This window comes from Lissotriton vulgaris, chromosome 6 (assembly GCF_964263255.1).
Source record: "Lissotriton vulgaris chromosome 6, aLisVul1.2, whole genome shotgun sequence".
NCBI classification, from domain to species: Eukaryota; Metazoa; Chordata; class Amphibia; order Caudata; family Salamandridae; genus Lissotriton; species Lissotriton vulgaris.
Genome location: NC_141694.1, coordinates 649,646,577 through 649,668,574, shown reverse-complemented (window position 1 = coordinate 649,668,574; position 21,998 = coordinate 649,646,577). Strand labels below are relative to the sequence as shown.

Sequence of the window (21,998 nt, the reverse complement as noted above, 5' to 3'; positions counted from 1 at the left end):
ATACTGAGTAGCTCAGGATACCAGTACCTTTGCGCCCAGTCCGGAGCCACAAGGATGACTTGGGCCCGGTCGCGCTTGATTTTCTTCAGCACTCTGGGCAGAAGTGGTAAAGGCGGAAAGGCGTACAACAGACCGCAACTCCATTCACGACGAAAAGCATCCCCGAGCGAGCGTCGCCTTGGAAATTCCAACACGCAGAACAGATGACATTGCACGTTCTCTTCTGTGGCAAATAGATCAAACCAAGGCTCTCCCCACTGCCGAAAGAGGCCTTGCGCCACGTCCGAGTTCAGACGCCATTCGTGATTCATCATGCACCGGCGGCTGAGTTAGTCCGCCCTGGCGTTCAGGGAACCTGCCAGGTGTTGAACCACCAGGGTCACAACCTGATGCTCCAGCCACTGCCAGAGGCACAGAGCCTCCTGGCATAGGGTCCACGACCCCACCCTGCCCTGTTTGTTGGACTACCACATGGCGGTGGTGTTGTCCGTGAACACCTGCACTACACTCCCCCGGACAGAGGGGAGGAACGCCTTCAGTGCAAGCCGGATGACCCGCAGCTCCAGAAGGTTGATATGGAGCCGGGACTCCGCCGGAGACCAAAGGCCTCTGATCTCCACCTCTCCCATGTGGCCCCTCCAGCCCTTGAGGGATGCGTCCGTCACAACTACCTTTCCTCCGGTTGGGGTAGGGAGAGGGATCTGCTGCTGACCCAATGGCGGTCCGCGAGCCACCACTGCAACTGTCTTGCAATGCCCTCCGAGATCAAGACATGGTCGGACAAGTTGCCCTGATGCTGGGCCCATTGAAACTTCAGGTCCCACTGCAGAGCCCGAATCCGCCACCTGGCGTGATGCACCAGAAGGATGCTGGAGGCCATCAGCCCCAGAAGCCGCAGCGTCAACCTGACAGACTCAGGATACCGGCTGAAAGATCGGAATCAGAGCCTGAATATCCCTAACCCGCTGTTCGGGAGGATAAACCCGAAACTGCGCAGAGTCTAGAACCGCTCCGATGAAGTGGAGCTTCTGAGAAGGACACAGGTGTGACTTCAGCACCTTGATGGAGAACCCCAGCAGGTGCAGGAGGTCGGCCGTAGTCTGAAGGTGGCTTACGACTGTCTGGGGCGAGCCCGCCTTCAACAACCAGTCGTCGAGGTAGGAGAAGACTGATGGCCTCCTGCAAACTTCTGGTGCATCACGCCAAGTGGCGGATTCGGGCTCTGTAGTGGGACCTGAAGTTTCAATGGGCCCAGCATCAGGACAACTTGTCCGAGGTAGGAGAAGACTGAAACCCCAAACTTGCGCAGATGAGCTGCGACCACCGCCATCACTTTCGTGAACACCCGTGGGGCGCTGGTAAGGCCGAGGGGGAGCACCGTAAACTGGAAGTGCTCGTGGCCTACCGTGAACCGCAGGTAGCGCCGGTGGGCCGGCAGGACGGGGATGTGAAAATAAGAGTCCTGCAAGTCCACCGCTACCATCTAGTCTCCTGGGTCCAGGGCAGCTAAGACCTGAGCCAATGTCAGCATCTTGAACTTCTCCTTCCGGTGGAAGCCGTTGAAGTTCCGTAGGTCCAAGATAGGGCGCAGGCCCCCTTTGCCCTTCTTGGGTACCAGAAATGAGTGGGAGTAACAACCATACCCTACTTCCGGTCCAGGAATGCGCTCGATGGCCCCCTTGGCAAAGAGGGCCGTAACTTCCTCTTGCAGAAGTTGCAAGTGATCCCCCGACACGCGGTGGAATTGCGGTGGCATTGCTGGAGGGGTCGCCTCGAAGGGGAGGGAGTAGCCCCTTAGGACGATTTGCAGCACCCACGCGTCCGAAGTGATGTTGCGCCAGTGGAGGAGGTGATGGCGGACCCTGCCCCCCACTGGCGTCACATGGGCCTGAAAGCACGGACTAGGAGGGTTTTGAGGCAGATGCTGCAGGGGAAGGTGTGGACTGGCCTCGCCGTTGTCCCCGACCGCCGCCACGGCGGTTTCCACGGCCGCCACTGCGTTGTTTATTAGTCTGCGGTACGTGGATGGCAGCACGTGTGGGAGTGCCCCTTCCTTGGCCATAAAAGGAGCGAAAGGCACCCGTTTGCTGGCGTGGGGCCGAGAGGCACAAGGACTTGGCAGTAGCCCTGGAGTCCTTAAAGCGCTCAAGCGCATGGTCTGCCTTGTCGACAAAGAGGCGTCGGCCATCAAACGGCATGTCCAGAAGGGTGGCCTGGAAATCAGTCCTCAACCAGGTGTGGCGTTGAACCGCCACCGTCGTTGCCATCGCTCTGCCTAGTGAGTCTGTGGTATCCAGCCCACACCGGATGGAATAGCGTGCCCCATCTCGACCCTCCGCAACGGCTTGGGCAAGTTTAGTCCGGGCCTCCTCCGGACATTGTGGCAGCACGTCCGCAACCGTGTCCCACAGAGTGTGGGTGTAGCAGCCCAAGAGGCATGCGGTATTGACTGACTGCAGTCCCAAACTCACGGACGAGGACACCTTCTTACTGAATTGCTCGTACCTCTTGGATTCCCTATCGGGCGGAGCCCTTGGGAATGCGGTCTGGGAAGTAGAGGCCTGGATAACCAGGCTCTCTGGAGTGGGGTGGGTGGACAAGAAGCAAGGGTCGCCCAGAGCCGGGCGGTAGCGTCTGGCCACGCTCCTATCTACAGGCTGACCTGTAGCGGGCTTGGACCAAGTGCCCAAAATAACATTACACTAGGCCTCATTAAATGGCAGCAGAGGCTCAGCCGAGCTTGCCTGCGGTTAAAGGACCTCATTGAGGAGGTGAATCCTCACGGCCTCGACGGGGAGCTCTAGGCTCAATGCCTTGGTAGCCCGTGTCAACATTACACTGTAGGCAGCCCCCTCCTCCATAGCCACGGTTGGAGGGGAGACAAAACCAGTGTCTGGCGAAGTGTTCAGTCCACTGGCATCCCCAAGTTCACATGTCCAGTCCTGTTGAGACTGGCACTCCTGTGCCAGAGGGTCCACAGACCCCTCCCAATCTCCCTCCACCTGAAATTCAGGTTCAAAGGATGGGGCCGGTTCATGGAAGTAAAAGCCTCCGTACGACGTCGAGAGCGGAGCCCAGTGGCGGCGCTGGAACCGAATCGAGGGCAGGATTGGGGACGGGAAATTAGGGAAAATGAGGGGCCTGCCACTGACCAAATCACGATTCAACAGCCATCTCTGCAGATCTCTTGCAGCCTCCTCCAAAATCTAGACCTAATCGGAGAGCTGTATCCACTGAGACTTCAGATCTCACTGCAGAGCAGCATATTTCATCTGGCATGCTTCACTAGCAGGATGCAGGGGGGGCATTAAACCCAGCAGCCTCAAAAGTCAGTTTCAGCAAATTCCAGGACTGAGCCTGAAAAATTAGGATCAAAACTTGAATGTCCTGGACTCTCCTTGCAGGAGGGTATGTGCAAAAACAAACTGTGCCCAGATGAAAGGGAGCGTTTGTGAAGAAGTCAGGTTTGACTTCAACATGTTGATAGTGAACCCCAAGGAATGTAGAAGGTTCGGCGTAGTCTGGCAGTGGGTAACAATTGCCTGTGTTTAGGCCACCTTCAGTAGCTAGTCATCGAGGTAGGAAAAGACTGCAACCCAGACATCTGAAGATGAGCAGCAACGACCCCCATTACTTTCTTGAACACCCATGGGGCACTGGTGAGGCCAAGGGGGAGCTCAGTGAACTGGAACTGCTCCTGACTCACCGTGAATGGCAGGCAACATTAGTGGGCTTGCAAAAAAGGAGATATGAAAGTAAACTTCCTGCAGACCAAACGCTACTATCCAGTTTCACAGGTCTACGGAGACAGAACCTGGGCACTGTAGAGCATGTTGAAACTGTCCTTTCTTAGGAAGATCTTAAGACGGTGCAGGTCTAAAACAACCTGGAGGTCTCCATCCTTCTTGGAACAACCACCACATCCTACTTCTGGCGATGGCACGCTCTGGTTAGCCCTGTTGGCCAAAGGGCTTGCACTTCATGTCGCAAAACGAAAAGCAGGAACACCATATATAAATTGGATTTTGGGGAAGGTTGGCACGTCAATCTACCGTTCCAAGACCTTTTCCCTGGTGCGTCTAACACGTTCGGGAGGAAAAAAAAGCAATAAAACCGCATACAATTCAAGATATTAACACAGAAGTTAAAATGATGAGTGATATCTACTGCAACAAACATTCCTATCCTCAGAGAGAAGAGAATGTACTTCCTATGTCCTGTCATGTTTTCTTTTACAAGTAAATCACCCGGATACATTCAAGATGTGAAAATACCTTTATGAAGTTCAGTAGACAGTTTAAAGGCACTTGCTCTGCTCATTTTTTTGCCACTAGTGGAGTTCAGTAACATCTTCTCAATATAGGTCTGCTTTTCCCGGTTGAGAAACAATATTGATCTGATAGGAAAAAAAGATATTTAGAACTAGTAACAGACAGGTGTATAATCAAAAAGTTTTACAACCATAAGTAATCCCATGTGTCCCTGAGAGCCAAAATTAAATGCATCAAGGGAAAAGATAGCAGGAAAAGGTTGATTGGCACTCCTTCAAAAAATGTTTGAGGCTTAATAAAACAAGCATTTGCAATGCAATAGGTCTCGCATTAGGAAAGCTTGAGCTATTTGAGTTGTAAATGCCATTTTTTTAAATTTATGTGTTGGCTTTGAAAATAGCGAAATTAATAAGTGTCATTTACAATGCCAATATTTTTAACTTTCGCAAATGTGACACATATAGCATTTGTAATGCAATATGTGTTGTATTTACGTGACTTAGATGTATTGATATTACAAATAAAAAGGACTTAATTTTTTTAATAATTAATACTTAAATAAAAGTTATTGTAATGTATAATGGCAATAGCTTTTCTAAATAACTTTTGTGAAGATTATGTTCATTTTATTTTATTGTGACGAAAATCCAAGAACAGCAGTGAAATATTAACACCTTTTTGGTACATTTGTAATAAAGCTTGAATTATTGAGAGAACATATTTGAACTAGTTGTTGAATGGTTGCACAGATTGGTGCTGTTGTGGCGTTGAGTGATGTGGTGGCGACGAGTGATGCTGTGGCATTCAGTGATGCTGTGGTAGTGCATAGTGATGTTGTGGTGCCCCTGAGTTATGCTGTGGTGATGCGATAGAGTGAGGGCGATAGATAGATAGAGTGAGGGTGATAGATAGAGTGAGGGCGATAGATAGATAGAGTGGGGGCGATAGATAGATAGAGTGAGGGCGATAGATAGATAGAGTGAGGGCGATAGATATAGTGAGGGCGATAGATATAGTGAGGGCGATAGATATAGTGAGGGCGATAGATATAGTGAGGGCGATAGATATAGTGAGGGCGATAGATATAGTGAGGGCGATAGATAGAGTGAGGGCGATAGATAGAGTGAGGGCGATAGATAGAGTGAGGGCGATAGATAGAGTGAGGGCGATAGATAGAGTGAGGGCGATAGATAGATAGAGTGAGGGCGATAGATAGATAGAGTGAGGGCGATAGATAGATAGAGTTAGGGCGATAGATAGAGTGAGGGCGATAGATAAGCAGGGAGGGGGTAGTGAGTGCGTAACAGCAAGAGCGTGACTAAAAGTAGAGAAAGGGAGTAGGTGGGAGAGACAGGGTCTGAATATAAAAGAGAGGATAGTGGCGAGGGAGAAAGTCTGGGACAGATCGGTAGAGGAAATGGGGCGAAGTGAGGGGCGTGAGCGAGACTAGAGAGAGTGGTAGGGAGAGACTGGATAAAGAGGCTGCAGAATGGAGGGGTTGGCAGAAACCTAGAAAGAAAATCACGGACTACACAAGCAGCCCCTACCTTGTGTGCCTAGCGGTAAACAAATTTACTTCGGTTCATTTATTACTTCTGCATGTTCAAGCAGCAGAACTTAGTCAAAAGCATTAAACAACAGCCTTTGCTCGTAACTTATCTTTCACCAATACTCGACTCGAGACAGTCAAGATATAGCGCTTTTGCTTTTAAGTGCACCAATAAGAATGCAGTATTTGCATGACGCAACTTAACTCAATAATTGGTGTACGTAGGAAGCATATGGTGTTTACTAGTCATTGTAAAAGGAGTTCGCGTACTGGCAAGGATGGCTTTTCTAGGTAAATTTGAAATAACAGCAAAGCATAGCAAAAAAAAAGGGGTTTTAACAAATAAAGCACGTAGGTGCGTTACTTTTTTTGTGCATAAATTTGTGAACTACCGTATAGGCGTTTCTTTGTAGCCAATAAGAGTACGTAGGAAGCGTATGGTGTTTGGTAGTCATTGTAAAAGGAGTTCGCGTACTTGCACGGATGGCTTTTCTAGGTAAATTTGAAATAATAGCAAAGGATAGCAAGGAAATGTGTGCGTGCTGGCAATGATTGCTTTTGTCGGCAAAGTTAAAATAACAGCAAACGATAGCAAAAAAAGAGCGTTTTAGCAAATAACTAAGTGCGTAGGTGCGTTAGTCATTTTGCATGAATTTGTGAACGACCGTATATCAATGTTAAGGTAGGCGTTTCTTTGTAGCCAATAAGAGTGCAGTATTGCATGACGCAATGTAACTTGATAATGAATGTACGTAGCAAACGTATGCTATACGGTACTGTTTCTAAAAGGACTTCGCATGCTGGCGGTGATCGTTTTTCTAGGTAAAGTAAAAAACAACAGCAAGCGATTGCAAAAAAGGCACGTCTTCACAAATAACTAAGCGCTTACGTGCGTGAGTCATTTTTTCTCCATGAAATTGTTAACAACTGTGTATGAACGTTAGGTTAGCCGTTTCTTTGGAACCAATAAGAATGCAGTATTTGCATGGCACAACTTAACTTAATAACTGGTGTACGTAGGAAGCATATGGTGTTTAGTAGTCATTGTAAAAGGAGTTCACGTACTGGCAAGGATGGCTTTTCAAGGTAAATTTGAAATAACAGCAAAGCATAGCAAAAAAAAAGGGTTTTAACAAATAACAAAGCGCGTAGGTGCATTACTTTTTTTTGTGCATAAACTTGTGAACTACAGTATAGGCGTTTCTTTGTAGCCAATAAGAGTGCAGTATTGCATGACGCAATGTAACTTGGTGATGAATGTACGTAGCAAGGTTATGCTATACGGTACTGTTTCTAAAAGGAGTTCGCGTGCTAGCGGTGATCGTTCTTCTAGGTAAAGTAAAAAGAACAGCAAGCGATGGCAAAAAAGAAACGTTTTAATAAATAACTAAGTGCGTAGGTGCATTAGTCATTCTTTCTTCATGAGATTGTTAACAACTGTGTATGAATGTTAGCATAGCCGTTTCCTTGGAACCAATAAGATTGCAGTATTTTCATGACGCAACGTAACTTAGTAAGGAAGCGTATGGTGTTTGGTAGTGTTTGGAAAAGGAGTTTGCGTGCTGGCAATGATGGCTCTTCTAGGTAAAGTTGAAATAACAGTATATTTATTATAGTAAATGGTACGTAGAATTAAAAAGGCGGCTTTAAGTTGTATTGCATAAACGGAGACATACTACATAGGCGTAGTATTTTTTTATGGCAGTTATCTACTTACAATACAAATACAGACTTTAATAAAATTATTGTAATAGATGGCACGTTTGATTAGCAGTATAAACAAGGGTTGTTTAAGAAAGTGCGTTGTTTAGCAAGTAGCTGTTTTTAAGCAAATAACAAACCACATTGGTGTTTTAGTTACTGCTCATGAAAATATTAGCTAGGGTATAATTTTGCTGTTTTTTAATAAATGAAAAATGCAATTCTTAATATACGAAGCAAAATTAGATATGCAACGAAAGCACTAATTTATCAATGAATTTACTGTAGCAGACCGTAAACAAAACATGAAGTACAAAACGCTCCTTTTTATGCAACTGCTACATACTGTTATTATTTTTTATAATCTATTTAAATTAATATGCAGTTGTTATGTACTTTTAATTGGAAAAGAGCTTTCTAAATAATTATTTTAGCGAGCCGTTATATGGTGGCATTAACTTGAAGTATGCAAAGGTAGACGTAGCATAGTACAACGCATGTAAATGTTAAAAGACAAAATACGCTTTTTCATACGACTGCTAAGTCTGGTATATTTGTTACTTCACTCAAAAAATAGTTTGCGGCTTTTGTACACATCTAATTTTAAAAACAGCTTGCTAACTAATTGTTGTAGCGCCCAGTAAGCAGGCCGTAAAATGGCGGCTTTACTTTAAGGTGTGCATGTAAGCACCAATACTTATTTTGCCAACTCAATTAGATGTAAAAGTACTAAAAGAAAGCTTTGTAATAATACTTAGACAGTGTTTAATATAACAGAAATTATTGCTGCAAACAAGCCACGCACACCCCTCACAAAGTGCATCTTCTTCTGGACTGACACAAAGTACCACGAGGAGCGCAGGGGTCCCCTGCAGGTTTCATGAGGCCTATTCTCTGAGCATGTTATAATACTCCTTGAATTGATAGCATAACATGAAAATTCTATTAAAGGACTACACTTGGCTAGTTTAATTTAAATTTGCATGTGATTGACTGAATATACAGCGCACACCACGCTGCACGTTCTTTTTAACCGCATTACAAACTTCCAACTGCGGTGTAACACAGCGTAAACAACACGTGAAGTACAAAAGTACCTTTTTATGCGACTGCTGCTTACTGCTATTATTATTTTGATATTTCATTAACAAGCAGCAAGCCACGAACAGCACTTACAAAGTGCATCTTCTTCTAGACTGTAGTCTCACACATTGGGTGGCACTCAGATCTTAGGGCACATACTAACACAATGTGTGAACATCTAAGAATCACTGTCTCTCACAGAGTTTTCCTCACTACAGCGCTGTAACACTCATAGGGTGTGTGACTCACACGGCGCAGTACAATCTAACTGAGGAGAAGTCTCACTCGTCCTGCAAAGCTGCTGCAGACTGTGTGCTTGTCTGTCTTTTGAACATGATTACTGTGTGCATGTCTCCGTCTTTAGAGCGCCGTCTCTGTTTTCCTCACTACAGCACTGTAACTTGACGCCAGCCCCTTTGATGAACAATAAAAGTGTGCAGTGTGTGCATGTCTATCTTTTGAACATGATTACGGTGTGCATGTCTCCGTCTTTAGAGCGCCGTCTCTGTTTTCCTCACTACAGCACTGTAACTTTGCAAAGCTGCTGCAGACTGTGTGCATGTCTGTCTTTTGTACTACAGCGCTGTAACTCTGCAAAGCTGCTGCAGACTGTGTGCATGTCTCAGTCTTTAAAGCGCTGTCTCTGTTTTCCTCACTACAGCGCGGTAACTTGACGCCAGCCCCTTTGATGAACAATAAAAGCGTGCAGTGGGGCACAGTTGCACAACTAGAGCCAAATTTCGGAGGGGAAGAAGGGCTACTAAAACAAGTCCAAAACTGGCACACTGCTAGCATTACCTCACTCAGTCGGTATGAATGTTATACATTTGTATCGAGTAGTCTCACACATTGGGTAGCACTCGGATCTTAGAGCACATACTAACACAAGAGGGTGTATGACTCACACGGTGCAGTACAATCTAACTGAGCAAAAGTCTCGCACGTTCTGCAAAGCTGCTGCAGACTGTGTGCATGTCTGTCTTTTGAACATGATTATGTGAATGTAGAGCGCACCCCATTAGCAGCAGTTTAACAGCACGTTTTCGTCAAGGCTTCTCACTAACTTCCAGACGCATTGACGCCAGCCCTTTTGATGAAAAATAAAAGCGAAACTGACCATGTAGAGAGCCCCACTACGCCAGCCATTTTAAGCAAAAAACAATAGGTATGGCATGGCGCCAAGTATCACACCATTACACTATTTAGCAGCAGTTTTACAGCACGGTTTATTCAAGGCTGCTCACTAACTTCCAGACGCGTTGACGCCAGCCCCTTTGAAGAAAAAAATAAAAATAAAAGCGAAATTGACCATGTAGCGCGCGCACCACGATGCAAGTTACAAGTAGCCAGGGCGCCAAAGCGCGCCCACGAGGTCAAATCTCCGGCAGGAGAAGCGCGCGTCAGTCTGCTGTCCACATTCCCCCCAGAGTGATAACATAAGTTGTCGAGCCCTAGACAGCAAAAGCTTCGCTTTTGCTTTCGTCTAGGCTCGACCTAAAGAGCAATGATTCCAAATAATCTCCATGACTGATAATTATGATGGAGATACAGAAATCTTACATTTTCTCTTAAATATAGCCAAGACAGCTTGAGAAAAAGTATATAAGCTTGCACATAGAAAACACTGGTAATGAAAATGCTCAAAGTAATTTTGCTGCTCATTGCAAAAGCTCAGTTACATTTTGATAGGGATTTCTTACAAAACAGTAGGGTGTTGAGAAAACATTTAAACGGGGTAATCTCTGACTTAAAGAATGCTAATACTATTAAGTTTTCCAAACTTCAATGTGCAGGCATGAAGAATTAGAAAAGAACAAGGCGAGCTTAAAAGTTTATAGAGGTCTCACAAAAAGACAAATAGCTTGCATGCAAGTGCACCTTATAAATAGAACATCAGCATTTTAACTATAAAAAACATTCTCCAGACAAGTATGGGGCATTTTATAGAGCAATCTTTAGTTTAGTTTTCAAATCCTGTCATAACTCCAAACGTGTTCAACAACCACCAGGATTGGATGAACATGTGTACTGGCTATTTGGTGGATAATCTCTCAGTTCTCTTAGGATTTTAAGGTAACAACTTCAGTTTTCCTTTAAAATTCTCTTTGCAACTTACCTGTTGGCCAAAGATGTCAGAAGCTTAAGACGCTGAGCTACCTCTACATCAAAGTTTGTTGAATTTCTCATTATATCCAAACGCTGCATGTTCCACCGGAGATCCAATGGAATGCCATAGACATCTGCAAAACAAAGTACAGTAAATTGAGAAGCTGTCAATGGCTCACTGTAAGAAGCTGTTTTTTATGCAGTAGTGCCAATGTAATGGTGCACAATGCAAAAACTGCAAATGACCCTTATTGGTTTACGGGGCTTAAATTAATAATCCCAAGTGCTGTATTTGTGGTAGTGTTTTAAAGCAGCTTAGGCTTATCAGAGGGTAGTGTTAAACATGTGTTGTACACACACAGTCAATAAATGACACACTCGAAGAAATTCAAAACCAATTTAGAAAAATAACAGATTTTTACCTAATTTTAGAAACCAAATCATCTGAATCAGGTAAGCACATATAGAGTTAGACTTTTTGGCAGTATTATAAAAATACAGTCAAATAACGGTTTTGAAACATGAGCCTCAAACGCTGTAATGTTACCAAATAGGAGAAACATTCACTACATCGCAATACTTGCAACCGGGTTCTTCTCCTGAACTTAAGGTGCTTAGGGACCAAGATACAAGAAAACTCCAGCAGTTCGGTTTTACCTACCCAACTCCTGATGGCCTGAGTCCAGCAAAGACCAGGAGCCAACATGATGTCGACGCGAAGCAGACGACCTCCGCGACTTCTGTTTGTGCTTACCGAAGGTAGGGGAATGATCACACCGGGCCCGAGACCTGCCCCGACAGGAACGTCATTCTGCGTGTACTTGCGCTGCGTGGACGGCTCCCGCAGGAAAGGAGACCTGCGTCACGTGGGGTTCGTACAGGACATCCGGGCTGACAGTAATTTCATGTGGCGTTCCCGCAGGGATTTTCGCTGCAGGTGTCAGCAAGAGTCTCACTCCACGGAGTCATGGTGCTCCCCCAAGCACCACATACAGATTTGGTGTGGGTCCATCGTGGACATCTGTCGGGAGAAGGATCGGCACGGCTTGAAGCTCGCAAAGGGCATCAACACACTGTTCCTCGATGCCAAAAGGGCGTTGAAAAGGAATATAGATAACAAAACTGGCCAAAGGTATCACTTTCCCGGATCCGTATTTGGACGCAGAAAAGAAGAAAAACTGTCAGCACGCCAGGAGGGGCATACATGGCTCCACTGTAGTCGAGCCAGGCGACGCCGCTTCCCGGCGTGCAGAGGTATTGCTGGGGAAAAAGGCGAATCCAGTCCGACAGTTTGGGAGATATTCTAAGTTAAGGAATCTGTGGCTAGATGTCTCTATCAGATATAGGGTCAAGTACCACATGGATTGTGGTGTTGTTTGTGAACACCTGCACCACTTTCCCTATGACAGAGGGAAGGAATGCCTTCAGTGCAAGTCGGATCTAAAGAAGCTCCAGAAGGTTGATATGGAGCCTGGACTCTGCCAGAGACCAGAGGCCTCTGATCGCCCCCGATCGACCCCCCCCCCCCCCATCCCATACCAGGAGAGACGCAACCGTCACCACTGTGTGCTTCGGTTGGGAAAGGGAGAGGGATCTGTCCTGGACCCAATGTCGGTTCATGAGCCACCACTGCAGCTGCAGTGCAATGTCCTCCGAGATGTGGAAGTAATAGGACAGGTTCCTCTAATACTGCGACCACTGGAACTTCAGGTCCCAATGCAGAGCCCGCAAATGCCATCTGGCATGAGTGACCAGCAGGATACAGGAGGCCATGAGGCCCAGCAGCCTCAGGGTCCTCCTGGGTGAAACCCAGGATAGAGGCCGAAAGATCTGAATAGCCTGAATATCCTGGACTCGCCGTTCAGGAGAATAGGCCTGAAACTGCGTCGTATCCAGAACCGCTCCGTTGAAGAGGAGCTTCTGAGAGGGAATCAGGTGCGACTTCGGCACATTGATGGAAAACCCCAGCAAAGGCAGGAGGTCGGCCATAGTTTGGAGGTGGGAGACGACAGTCTGGGGCGAGCCCACCTTCAGCAGCCAGTAGTCGAGATAGGGGAAGACTGGAACCCCTGAACCGTGCAGATGAGCTGGGACCACAGCAATCACTTTTGTGAACACCTGAGGGGTGCTCGTAAGGCCAAAGGGCAGCACAGTAAACGGAAAATGCTCGTGGTCTACCGTAACCCGCAGGTAACGCCGGCAGGACGGGAATGTGGAAATACGCTTCCTGCAAGTCCAACGCTACCATCCAGTCTCCAGGGTCGAGAGCAGGCAAGACCAGAGCCAGAGTTAGCATATTGAACTTCTCCTTCCGGAGGAAGATATTGACGTCCCTGAGGTCCAAGATAGGAAGCAGGCCCTTGTCCTTCTTGAGCACCAGAAAGTAGTGGGATTAACAACCATATACTTCTGGCGCAGGAACACGCTCAATGGCCCCCTTGGCCAAGAGGGCAGCAACTTTCTGTTGAAGAAGTGCCAAATGATCCCTCAACATGCGGTGATACTGGAGTGGCACGGCTGGAGGGGTAATCTCGAAGGGGAGGGAGTAGCCCCTACGGACAATCTGTAAAACACACCTGTCAGAAGTGATGGTGCACCAGTAGGGGAGGTGATGGCGAATCCTGCCGCCCATGGGCATTTGATGGGACTAGGAAGGTTTTGGGGCAGTGGTGGCTGGGGTGGAAGTGGACTGACCCGCCAGCTGGTCCCCTGACCCGCCTATGCGGGTCCCACGACTGCTGCAGCCTATGGCTCTGAAGCGAAAATGCTAGGGCACCCCTTCCGTGGCCACGAAAGGAGCGAAAAGCAGAAGAGGGCTAGTGGCCGAAAGGCCCAATGGACATGGCTGTAGCCCGCGAGTTGTTAAAACACTCCAACGCATTATCTGCCTTGTTGCCAAAAAGACGAATGCCATTAAAGGGCATGTCCAAGAGGGTGTTCTGGACATCCCCCAAGAAGCCAGTAGTCCTGAGCCAGGCGTGTCGGCGGAGCGCCACTGTCGTGGAAATCGCTCTGACCAGCGAGTCGGTGGTGTCAAAAAGGCCACATCGTATTGTGAAATTGGCTGCATCTCTCCCCTCAGCAATAGCCTGAGAGAGCACTGTCCGCTCCTCCTATGGACACTGAGGCAGCACCTGTGCCACCGTATCCCACATAGAGTGGGAATAACGGCCCAATATGCATGCAGTGTTCACAGACCGCAGCCCTGAACTGGCGGAAGAAAAAATCTTCCCAGATTATTCAGGTCTCTTGGATTCCCTGTCCGGGGGGGTGGTAGGGAATGTGCTCTGGGACGTTGAGGCTTGGATAACCAAGCTCTTAGGTGTGGGGTGATGGGAGAGAAAAATGAGGTCACCCGGGGCCAGGCAATGGCGTCGGGCCACGTTCCTATTCACAGGAGCCCATGTGTTGGGCCTGGACCAGGTGTCCAAAAGAACATCAGAAAGTGCCTCATTAAAGTGCAGCAGTGGTTGAGCAGAGGTAGCCGCTGGCTGAAGCAATTCTGTCAGGAGGTTAGTCCTGACAGCCACTGTAGGGAGGTGGCGGGCCTCCACGGCCTTACGCAACACCACTGCATAACTTGCACCCTCCTTGGTAGCCGCGGTAAAAGGAGTGAGCATGCCAAGGTCAGGAGAGGTGTTCAGACCACTGGCATCCCCCAGTTCCTCTGCCCAGTCCAGGTCATACTCACACTGACCTGTAAAAAGGTTCAAAGACCCCTCCCAGTCCTCCTAGGGGTAGACAGGACCCATTGGCGTCTGAATCGGCATTGAGCGATGCCGTTACGGCTCTGTGCACATGTCGGAGCTGAGACCGGGGGCAACGTTGGAGGTGGTGCCGGTGGAGGTGTAACGAGGTCAACCGGCGTAGACCGGGATACAGGCCTGGAGCCTTGGGTGCTCTGTGGCGCCGGGGCCGAAGCAGACAGCAATGCCGGAGCCGCCTACAGTAAAGGGCGAGGGCCCCCAGTTGGGAGCGCCGGCAGGGCCAGACGGCCCAAAGTGGTGGGCCATGGCTGATGGAAACTCCTGCAGCTGGGCCAGAGTCGCCGACGGACCGGGGAAGGGCGGGTAGAGTGACACAGTAGGCTCCGCCGGAGCCGCGGGGGACGCACCATCGCACCCTCAGCCGCGTCACGTGAAAGGCGAGGGGAAGTCGTCGAGCGATGATGCTTCTTTGACTTTTTGTGCTTTGTCTAACCTGACCTCTAGTGCGAAGACTTCAATCCAGACAAACTATGGTAATGGCTCCGTGACAGGTCCCTCGATCACCCACAGGACCGGGACCCTGAGAGGCACGGAGCAGACTGCCGGACTTCAAGCAACTTTCGGGACCGCTCCGCAACGTCTTTGGAGCCATGGCCGGGCAATCGAGGCCTGACATGGGGTCGTGGTTGCGCACCAGGCAGTAGAGACATATGCGGTGCGGGTACGTCACCGACATCGTCCCATGACAGTCCCCACAAGACTTGAAACCGGGCATCCCTACGACACCAGGAGTCGATCGACTGGAAAAAGCAGAGACAAAAAGCCTAAAAAAACTCAGTCAAGAAATGACTGCGGTTACCACACTTTCCGGACATGCGTTTGCAGGCGAGGAATAAGAAAGAACTGGCGTCTGCGCGCGAGGGCGGGATCCAAGCTGCAGCGACATCATCTCCGCGACCACGACGCCAACGACAGACGCAGAGTCGCACAACGCCACCTTCCGTCGCGCACGGGTACTGTTGGCGAAAACTTTCCGGATCCAGTCTGATGCCTGGGGGTAATTCTAAGGTAAGGAATCTATCACTATGTGTTTCTTTCAGATACATGCTGTAGCCCATAGGGACCCTCTTTAGTACCCATACCCTGGGTACTAGAGGTAACATTTGTGAGAAAGTGCCATCTTTATTGCATGGTATGCCCCCACTCTTTGCAGAATTGCTGATGTGCTTTGACTGAGTGTGCCCTGGGCTCCTGCCAATCAGGTGCCCAGAGCCTGTGTTACTTCCCTAAAACTGTATTGAAGCTAAAATCCAATTGGCATCTCTGGCCACGCCAGCCCCTGGTAAATGGTACCATGGGTACCCAGGGCATTGCAACCAGAGAAGACCCCTAAGGGCTGCAGCACTTATTGTGCCACCCTTAGGGGCCCTGCACCCTGACGCACACACACTGCCTTTGCAGGCTGAGTGTCCTGGTGCAGAACTAAAAGAGTCGACATGGCACACATCCCTGTGTGCCATGCCCACAAACCCACTGCCCTGGTATACATCAGTCACCCCTCTAGCAGGGTGCCCTAGGCCAGTGGTGTGGGCACAGGTGCATGAGCCCTGTGCCCCTACAGTGCCCAGGGCCATTCATGGGCACTGTAGGTGCAGTGATACCGTTAAGAGTACATGGTGCTGGGAGGTTGTCATTACGAACTCCACAGCACCATAGTGGCTATACTGAAGACTGACAAGTTTGATATCAAACTTCATAGCACATTAAACCCACACTGATGCGAGTGGGGGATTAAATGTAAAATGCACTACAGAGGGCATCTTAGAGATGCCCTCCGAAACCTAACCTACAATCCACGTCTTGTCTGAGAGGCTGCCTAGGCTACCACAGTTCGGGCTGGACTGTTCCCATGAGGCACAGGGTCAGACTAATTTGCATATAGCCATGTCTGAACTGGGGTGGCAGAGTGGGCTAAAGAACGGTGATGTATTAAACCCAGATCTTTTGACTGGGTGTGAGTGTTTGATTGATTCGGATGCTCCGTCCATCACCACCCCCTTTTGTACCACTTTAGGCTACCACACAGCAGACATGTTGCTGAACCCCTGGGTGGAGAGTCCCCCGCTCTCCTGGGCCTGCAACAATGCACATCCTGGGCGAGTTGCTAGGTCTCCTCCCCCAGGATGGGCAGGAGGAAGCTTCAAAGGCCTGCCGCCTTTGTGAGTTTCTCCAGGCCACTTGCTGTACTCAGCAACTGGCCCCCAACTGTTCTGACCCCCACTCTGGCAGAAAGAATGGGGGAACCCTATGTCAGGAAAGGGAGTGTGCCAGCCTAGGCCAACTCCACCCCTCAGTTGGAGGAGGCAAGGTGAAGCAAGACTTCGGGCTACCGTCATCTTGAGGATGGGGAGCCCTGCCCACTCACAGCTAGGCTCCTGCCCCCCTCCCAAAGGAGAGGAGCAGGTTAGGGGGTGTACCCACCCCAGGACAGGGACCTATTGGTCCCTGCCCTCACCCTACCTGTAACGCCCCTAAATTGTAGTATTTAGGGGCACCCTGAACTTTCCTTCCTCAGATCCCGATTTCAAAACAAGAAAGAAGACCAAGAAGAAGACCTGCCATGCAGCTGCTAACAAGAGGACAACACCAACTGACTTGGCCCCAATTCTACCGGCCTGTTAATCCTTTAACAAGCCCCTGCTAAAATCCCGGCGTCTCCTGCGGACAGCAACCTCGAGAACCCTGGAGGACCTGCCTGTCTGCCTTGACCCTCTTAGAGACTGGGACGCCCATGAGCAGTGGTTCTGCTCAAACAGCAATACCCCTGGTGCCAGCCAGGAACCGCGAATCCAGCACACTCTGCACCGGCTGAGCCAGGCCTCAGTGGACAAAGACCCTGAGGACGTCCCCCCGGCAATTCTGACCTGGAATCCAGTGCCAAAGGACCCTCCTCGATGACCAAGGCGACGCCTGCAGCCTCAGAACCAGATCAAGATCTCCATTGAATAACATTCAGCGCCCGATGGCCCAAAAGCGCCCTGCACCCAGCCGCCCGAGTGCCCCTGGCAGTGCAACCTTTGTCATATCCTACTTCCCCATTTGCCCTGAGCAAGTGACCAGGGGCCCAGCTCCCACAGCCACATGGCCTGCTAGCCAGCAGCCACCAACCGAAGGCCCCCTGCCTCTCATTGGATAACATTGGGCCCTACTACCTCTGCACCTGGCTGCCCCTGTGCCGCGGAGGGTGTACCAACCATACCTACCTGATCCTGGTATACTCCTGAATCTATGCCCAGAGCCTTAACTTTGCCAGTCAAGTACTTACCTAAAAGCCGATAACTCACTTTTCATCCATAGGCTAACATTGACTGGTTTCACTTGAAAAAAGTGTGGAGTTTTGGAACTTTAAAATATTCATCTAAAATCAGCCGAACAACGAATTCTGATTTACTCACCTGTTATCAGGAGAGACCTCAGTGCTGCATCTTTGAGCCCAGTACTGACCCTGAAAAGTAATTCTAACCGTACTTCCCAGTATATTGAATTTCCTTCTATAGGATATCATTGCCTGCATTTGCTGAAAAAGTTTCTAAGTGTCGATTTTTGAAACTTACAAATATTCTTTAAAAATCGTGCCAACGTTAAAAACTTAATTGCTTACCTGTTTTAGATCGATGTCCGAGTGCTGAACTTAGGAGTCCAGCACTGGATTACAATAGTAACGTGAACATACTTTACCTGCTAAGTGAATTTCCTCCCATAGGATACCATTGGTGATTCTATGTGAAAAAGTTTCTAAGTGCCAACTTTTAAAATACAATAATATTCCTTAAAAATCACTACTGTAACCAAAACGCTTTTACTTAACTGTTTACATGACATGTCCCAGGACTGAATCTAGGATCCAGTCTTGTTAGAATAGTAATCTACAAAGTAATTAATTGCATTTAACTGAAAATTCCCATTGAGCTCAATGTTGCATTGTGTTTGAAATAGTGTTGTCTATTGCAACAAACTGTAACTATTGATTTCAAAAAGTCTATTGCCTATTTGAAAAGTATTTGACTAAAGTAACTAATTCTGAGAAAGTATATTTTGATACCTTGTTGGTTCTACAATAAAAACAACTATATCTTTTGATATAAAACAATTGGGCTAGAGTTCAGTTCATGAGTGTGAGACCATTTGCTGACTGAGTGTGTACAACAAATGCTTTACAGTGTCCTCTGATACTGCCTTACTACTCGACCAAGCTACCACTTTAGAGAGTAAGGTTATATCTAACTTTAGCCTCTGCCAAACCTCTGGGGACTCTATACACACTGTACCTTAATTTGGTCCAGTATATATAGAGCCACTTTCCTACACCATTTATTAAGGATTACAGAGGCACTAAAGTCCTTGCCAATTGGGATACAATTAGACATTTACCTTTTTTAAGGGAAAGAGCACTGGCGGCCTGGTTAGCAGGGATCCAGTGCACTTTGTCGAAAAGCACCAGTACCAAGGCAAAAAGTGGGGGTACCATGTCAAAAAGGGGCACTTTTCTACACTCGCAACCCAAATCAACACTTCCTAACATACAATTTACTGGATGCCAGCCACAAAGTAGGTTAATCAACTTTTCACTACAGAAAGAAAGATCAAGATTAAATCCTGAACAATATTAAGTGTCAAAATGTGTAGCGATAGGACTTCGCAAGAACTTCGTATTCATCAAAAAGATTGCTACCTCACTTTATGGGGTAGCTTGTCCAAAAATAGGCTCAGAGCTGGAGGCTGCACAAGTCAATAAACAAAGTATGATTGTACTTGTACATCCATCATCTCCACGTTACTGCTGCCTACCAACACCTGCAAAACTCCCAATGACGTAAGGAACTACAGAAAATAAATGAGTCAATTTATGACCCATTGTCTAATAAAATATTCACAATCACGCTTCAGCCACTAATACACGAACTTCTGCCTACATTAACATGTTGCACTAATCGATTATGCACAAACATTTTTTGTTTCACTGATAAACTTTTTACTAAAGTCAAAATTAAGGCAGGTAGATTTGGACTGATCTGGCGGAAAAAAGCAGCACTGCAATGAAGGGGTTTACAGCTATAGGAAAGAGTATTTTATTTTCATTACTGCTGGCTTCCAACTTTTTGAATGAGGGCTATAGCAGCAGCAACGAGGATGACAAGGGCAAGATAAATGACTACGGTTAAGTTTATGGAGTGTGCAAGATTCTTCTGAAGAAGACTATCATGCATGGTCAAGATTGTCCACTGACAGGGCACTCACAGGATGTGATTTTAACACAGTAGCAAATGTTCAGTTTGTGGGTAGCATTGAAGTACGAGTTAATTACCTTCGGTAATGGATGTATCTAGTAGAGACTATTCTAGCCGCAGATTCCTTCACGTAGGATTATCTCCAGGCGCGAGATTGAATTCAGAAAATGTTTGCCACAGCATCCCTGCGCGCCAGGGGCGGGCGACACCACGCGACTCTGCCCAGGCGTCATCTGCGTATTTGACGTCAGCGAGGTCACTTAAGACCCACCCCGGCGCGCCTATGTCAGCTTTCTTCTGAGAACTTTTCCGCACCACAAAGCGGAGCAACCAGACAAAAAACTGTGGGAGCATGGGAATAGTGTGAGAAAGAGTAGAAAAAAGGAGAGGGAAACCTAGGCCTTAGACAGGACAACCTTGTCAAAGGGCCGAGAGGGGCTCGGGGATGCGACCGCTGAGGCAGACTGAGGTGAGGACGTCGACCTGGAGAGACACGCCGAGAGAAGTTTCATCTGGCGCTCCCGCCGCGACTTCGGCTTCAACTGTTAGCACGCTGCACAATCAGTGGTGACGTGATCCTCCCCCAAACACCACATACATATGAGGGGAGGTAATGGCTGCAATTGCCATAGTGAATGGGCACGCAGCCCCACAGGAGGCTCCTACTTGGCCAAGGAGTAACATACTTTGATGCACAGTACGATCCACCGGGAAAATGTCCGTTTGTGCACAGCACAACCTTTTTTGGCAGCCACGTAGCCAACAAAGAGTTAATCATCCACCCAGAACTGTTGTGTACGCTGCAGATAGAAAGCAAGCGCACGTTTTTGGTTCAGACAGTGGAGCCTCTCCTTTTACCTAGAAGGATGCGGAAAGAAGGTGGGCCAAGTGATGGTCTACCCGATGTGGAGAGGCATGACAACCCTTGGCAAGAAAGAAGGATGGGTCCTTAAAACCACCTTGTCCGGATGAACAGAGAGGAAAGGAGGTTTAGAAGAAAGAGCCTGGAGCTCACTCACTCTTCTGGCAGAAGTGATAGCTACCAGGAAAGCTGTTTCTAAGGTAAAAAGGCGTAAAGGACAGGTATGAAAGGGCTCAAAAGGAGCGCACTTCAGGTAAGTCAAGACAAGATTCAAGTCCCACTGAGGCATTATGAAAGGCACAGGAAGAAACGCGTGTGTAATGCCTTTGAGGAAATGGTTAACAACCGGGGACTTAAAAAGAGAAGGCTGATCAGGAAGCCTCAGAAAAGCAGAGATGGCAGAAAGATAGCCTTTGATAGTGCCCAGAGCAGAGCCCTGCTGGGCCAAAGATAGAAGAAAGAGAAGAACCTCAGAAAGAGGGGCCGAAAGGGGATTCACAGCCTTTGCTGTGCATCGTGCCACAAATCTGTTCCACCTGCAGGCGTATACTTTTTAGTGGAGGGATGCCTGGCTGCCAGAATAACATTACAGACTTCTGGAGGACGGTCGAAAGCCGTCAACTGTCGCCACTCAATCTCCACGCATGGAGGTGGAGGCTGGACAGTATCGGGTGAAGGACCGTCCCCTGCTGCTGCAACAGAAGATTCCTCCCGAAGAGGCAGTCGAATCGGGGGATCGATGCTCATACTGAGTAGCTCAGGATATCATACTCTTCAAGCCCAGTCCGGAGCCACAAAAATAACTTGGGCCCGGTCGCGCCTGATTTCTTCAGCACTCTGGACAGAAGTGGTATAGGTGGAAAGGCGTACAATAGACCGCAACTCCACTCGCGACAAAGTGTCGCCGAGCAAGATCCGCCTCAGAAAGTCCAACGACCAGAACTGAGGACATTGCGCGTTCTTGTCGGTGGTGAATAGATCTAACTAAGGCTCTTCCCACTGCAGAAAGAGACCTTGCGCAACGCCCGAGGTCAGACGCCATTCGTAATCCATCAGACACCGGCAGCGGAGTTCGTCCACCCTAGCGTTCAGAGAACCCACCAGGTGTTGAACCACCAAGGTAATGCCGTGATGTGCCAGCCACGTCCAGAGGCGCCAAGCCTCATGACATAGGGTCCACGACCCCACCCCGCCCTGCTTACTTCAATACCACAGGGCGGTGGTGTTGTCCGTGAACACCTGCACTACAATTCCCCGGACAGAGGGAAGGAATGTTTTCAGCGCAAGTAGGATCTTCCTTAGCTCCGAAAGATGGATATGGAGTTTGGACTCCGCCGGAGACCAGAGGCCTCTGATCTCCGCTCGTGATACACGGCCGTCCCAACCCAGGAGGGACGCATCCGTCAGTACTGTATGCCCCGCTTGGGGAAG

At 48.4% G+C, this 21,998-nt stretch overlaps 1 protein-coding gene across 1 annotated transcript in view; it reads right to left on the bottom strand.

Annotated features, from left to right (window-relative positions):
- The window catches only part of MDN1 (midasin AAA ATPase 1), a 2,142,100-nt gene that overhangs the window by 977,164 nt on the left and 1,142,938 nt on the right, over positions 1-21,998 (bottom strand). Inside the window, exons 51-52 of the mRNA XM_086926648.1 lie at positions 10,721-10,844; positions 4,275-4,396 (exon numbers count right to left, since the gene is read on the bottom strand). Of these exons, the coding sequence (XP_086782774.1) occupies positions 4,275-4,396; positions 10,721-10,844 (246 nt within the window). The remainder of the gene's footprint in view (positions 1-4,274; positions 4,397-10,720; positions 10,845-21,998) is intronic.